This window comes from Condylura cristata, unplaced genomic scaffold, assembly GCF_000260355.1.
Source record: "Condylura cristata isolate star-nosed mole 26May11 unplaced genomic scaffold, ConCri1.0 scaffold00041, whole genome shotgun sequence".
NCBI lineage: Eukaryota > Metazoa > Chordata > Mammalia > Eulipotyphla > Talpidae > Condylura > Condylura cristata.
Window position 1 is genome coordinate 5,749,087 of NW_004567142.1, and position 4,567 is coordinate 5,753,653.

The 4,567-nt window shown below is 55.8% G+C and overlaps 1 protein-coding gene across 1 annotated transcript in view; it reads left to right on the top strand.

The window, feature by feature from the left end:
* Nucleotides 1-1,374: 1,374 nt before the first annotated feature.
* The window catches only part of IGLON5 (IgLON family member 5), a 23,570-nt gene continuing 20,377 nt past the window's right edge, over nt 1,375-4,567 (top strand). Inside the window, exon 1 of the mRNA XM_012733531.1 lies at nt 1,375-1,552. Coding sequence (XP_012588985.1) covers nt 1,375-1,552 — 178 coding nt within the window. The remainder of the gene's footprint in view (nt 1,553-4,567) is intronic.

Here is a 4,567-nt window from a genome sequence, read left to right on the forward strand (position 1 = left end):
TTTCCAGCTCCATTCAAGTTGCTGCAAAAGACATGTGTTTCTCTTTTTTGGTTGCTGAGTAATATTCCATTGTGTCTATGCACCACATCTTTTTAATCCAGTCATCTGCTTTTGGGCATTTGGGCTGCTTCCATGTTTTTCCAATTGTAAATAAAGCAGCGTGCTGCAGTTTTTAAGAGAAGATGGTGTCACGGAGGATGCTAGTGAGAGGCAGGGGTGAGTCTGGAACCTGGCAGCCGGCTGGCCACAGGCCTTGGGTCGGTCGCCACACTTGTCTGGTCCGCGCCCCCTTCTCTGAGGTGGTGGTGATGAGACGCGCCTCACAGCGCGCTTGAGAGGATTCGGACAAAATCTCTCAAGCTCCAGGGCTGTAAATGGCACCTGTGGCTTCCTATGAGGTGTTTAGTGAAAACACAGGCACCTGCTTGGCTCTGACGATGCCTCGTGAGCAAGGAGTGAAAATAGCCAGCCCATCCTTGGGCAAATGGCTCAACAAAATGCCGCCATCCGTAAGTGGAGTCCCAGCCAGCCATAAAAATGAAAGCGGTCCTTACCCAGGAGGAGTGCGCCTTGAAAACACCCGAGTGACCAGCCCGGCGGGAAGACCGCACACGGTACGTCCGGGCCACCCAGAGTCCGGAGTAGGCCAGTGCATAGTTCCCTAAAGCATCAACAGCTGCTGGTGGCCTTAGACTGGACAACGAATGCGGTGGTCAGGTGTGAGTGTTCGTGGGCGCTGGGCTCATCCGGGGTGATGAGAATATTCTGCAATTAGATCGTGGTGATGGTTGCACACCTCTGTGAATGTACTAGAAGTCGAAGCACACACTTGCAAAGGGTGAGTGTTATGGAATCTCAGTTCGAGTTCCAGTTTTACGGCTCCGAAGTGGGGGTGGGTTCTAGCACCAAACTGGGTGAGGGGCTCCTTGAGGCTCTGGTGAGCTTCTCACGCCCAGCGGGCGACTTGCTCTCGGCTCTGTGACGTTGCGGTTTGTCAGAGCTTCAAGCCGCAGAGCCTGAGCCGCGGGAGCCCCGTTACAGGTCTGGGGTTTGCTTCTAGCAAGCAGCCACCCCAGTAGGGAGGCTGCAGCCTGCAGGCGGCGGGAGTGAGCGCTGCCAGAGGGAATGGCAGAGAAGCCGGACGGGCTGGAAATAGGCCGGGGTGGGTTGGGCCGCACTCGGAAGCCAGCGTTCGTCTGCTTGGTGATGGGTCCCAGGGCCCCCCAGGGCTTTTTGTTTCCCTGTCTGTGGCCGCAGGTTCACCCATCTCTTCTGCCTGCAGTGCCGGGCCGTGGGCCGAATGTTCCCTAGTGCTGGTCAGCCTGAGTCTCCCGTCCAGCAGGGGTCAGACGTGCTGCCGGAGAAAACCACCGGATGCCGGGTGGGGAAGCCAGGCCCACCCGAGCCTCGCGCCGCAGGGTCCCGCGCAAAGCCGGTCCTGACTGGCCGGTGCGCTTCGGCGGCGCGCCCCAGGGCGGGGCCCGGCGGGGCCGCGTGGGACTCCGGGTCGGTGTTGCTGCCCTGGGCTGCGGCAGCCGGACTCGGGGAGACTGTGAGCCCCCCTTGGCCCCAGGCAGCCCCCGGTGCCGCCCAGCTGGTGTGAGCTGGGTTACCGCAGCGTCGGGTCCTCAGGCTGGGTGCGTGGCTTAGTCCGTCCGTCCCTCCAGAAAGTAAGTTCTTTGTTGGGGCTCCAGTAAGTCCTTTGTTGGGGAATTAAGTCAGCCAGTATCACCCCAGGAGAACCGCGTTGTCCAGGGGGTTGCCCAGGGCAGGGTCTGCAGGGACGGGCCTCCGGAAGCAGATCCTGGAACCTGGCCAGGAGGTGACCTTGGCAAAGGAGCGGCTGTAGCCAGGCGGGGCGCTGCCCCCAGGAAAGGGAGACACCCGAACTTGACAGCGGTGATAAGTCTCACCTGACAGGTGAGGGGAAGGGAAGCCGCAGGGAAAGGTATCTGGAGAGGTGAGGCAGAGCTGCCCTGTAGTGCTCAGACTTTGCTGTCATCTCTGAAAGAATTAGATGCTGCAAATTGCAAACTAAAATTTTTATTTCAAAAATTAAAAAAAAAAAAACAGCCTGTCACCTAACGAAAGAACGAGGCAAATCAACTCTCCCCTCTCAGTAATTGAGCCAGTAAATGCCAAAGTTGGGTCGTGTGTAGAACACATCCACCAAATTGCCTGAAGTGAAATTTATAGGAGATTCCATCCAACGAGCACTTACTAAAAAGATCATCTTCTGGGCATAAAACAAATCCCAACAAATTTTAAAGAGTTGAAATGTGATGTTCTCTAACCACAGTGCAATTAAACTAGAAATAAATAGCCGCGAGCTATTCATCAATCAGCTGGTGCTCGGGCATCCCCTCCCCCAGCACTGCAGGCTTCCTGGTGACCGGCCCTCTGGGGAGCACACTGGGGGGGCTGTGCCCGTAGGTTGCTCCCCTTCGCCATCACGGGTTTGGGGAGGAGAGGGGAGAAACTGGTGGGCCAATACCAGAAGAACAGGACTGGCAGGAGTCTCTAGCTGGAGAGCTAGCTCCTCTAAGCAGACAAAGCTCAGAACCTTTGCCCAGTAATACGTCGAGCAAAGCCCGAGGTGTCTGTGGGGCATAGCGCCTCCCCAGACGGGCGCCCCTTTAAGAAAACGGGGCTGCCAGTGACAGCCACCGTGAGCACAGCCAGGGGGTCTTAGGTGGGGCCAGGGGTCTGAGTCCGCTCTGGAGTCCGGTAAGACCACTCTGCTGAAATTGTTCTTCCAAGGGCGGATCTGTGTGAACAGAGCAGTGGGGAGAGCTCATGAATATTCATGGAGCCTATATTGTGGAGAGGAACATAAATTACATTGTAAACATTCTCCGACCTGCACAATGTCAAATCCGATGCCACCCGCCCCTTTTAACCCAGAACAATATCTTTTGATTTATCGCTGCGGGGGGAATGAACATCTTCAGTTATTTCTGACACTTGTTTCTTTTATTATGAAAACTTGTTTTGGTTTGTTTTAAAAACCGGGCTCTGGAATTTCATTAAGTAGCATCATATGGCACAAAGCAGACCTTCTGCGCTCAGTCGTGAGGCAGAAAGCAGAGGATCCAGGGGCACTTTTATCGGCTGATGACCCGTCAGGCTTTTAGCCTGGGCTGGCGGGGGATGTCACCCCTGTGTGATGAGGCTGGGGTGCAGGCGCTGCTGAAGAGCCTAAGAAAGGGGGTTTCTTTGTGGTTATAGGTGCCCAGAAAGCTGACCCAGAAGTTACACTCGAGTAAGTCTCTTTGCAAGAAGCAGTGGGGAGTGGGGAGTGGGGGTGGGGGTTGGGGAGGTGTGGAACAGGTACCCCGGGCTGGTGGAGCATGATAGGGTACAGGGAAGGAGCGTTCGGGGCCCTGGGAAGCTGGGGCATGTCACTGGAGGCCTTTACCTGTCATAGAGTGTCTCTTTTTAAAAAAGATTTATTTAGGGCCCTCCCTGGTGGCCCAGGGGGTTAGAGCGCAGCACTGCAAGCCAGCCACAGCCGCTTCAGTGCTGGTTCGATCCCCACCCCGGAAGTGACCCACAGGGCCCAACAGACCTCTCCTGACCCGCCCGCTGCTCCCCTCAACAGTGTGCTTCGTCCATCTGCCTGCTCTGCTCCCCACTCTGTCTCTAGTGAAGCCTCTCACCGCCCCTGCGCCTCTGGCCTGCACCCCAGCTCTGTATGTACAAATAAATAAAAATCTTAAATAAATAAATAAAATAAAAAGATTTATTGGGCCCTCCCTGGTGGTGCAGTGGCTTAAGCACAGCACTGTGAAGCTGGCCACGCCGTTTCAGCAGGAGTTTGATCTCCAGAACGTCTCACATTTTCTTGTCTGCTTTTTTAAAAATTATTTATTTATGCATACAAGATCTGGGATACAAGTGAGAGGTGCGAGGACTCCCCAGAGACAGAGTGGGGAGCAGAAAACGCAGATCAAGTGAAACACACCGATGGACGGCCCCCCACCCCTTCCTGCCTCCCTTCCTGCTGTTGGGTAGGGTGGGCCTCCCCAGATGTCGGTGGGAGGCCAGTTTCGCCTTTTTGCCTTTGTATGGAAGGTTCTGAGTTTCCCGGAAACATGAGTTAGCTGTGGCTACAGATTTTACTCTAAGTTTTACTCTAAGTTTCTTACCATATAGTTAAAAGGAGTCTAAATTCCTCCACGATATTTTGACCCGTGGGGTTGTTTTCGGTACCTCGGTTTCTCCTATTAGCCTGCTCTTTTCTGCTTCTCCTTGGAGCCTGCCGGGCGGACTGGACCGTCCCTGATCTCAGTTCTTCCAAGAGGACCCACATGCCTTGAGCTGGGCCCCCTTCCCTTGAAAACCTCCTGAAGAGGGGGCTCCCTTCCAAGGAGCTCCGGGATGTGGGGCCCCCCCGACGACGTGTGAATCTGGTGGGGCCCGCCCCCCGCCGCCCCGCCCCGCCCCCTCCCTCCCCCCACTTGTCTCTGGGGCCCTCTGCAGCGGTGGGTCCAGTCTCAGCTCCGGGAAAGGGGGCCAGTGTGGTCGCAGAGGCCCCTTCCCTTGAAAACCTCCTGAAGAGGGGGCT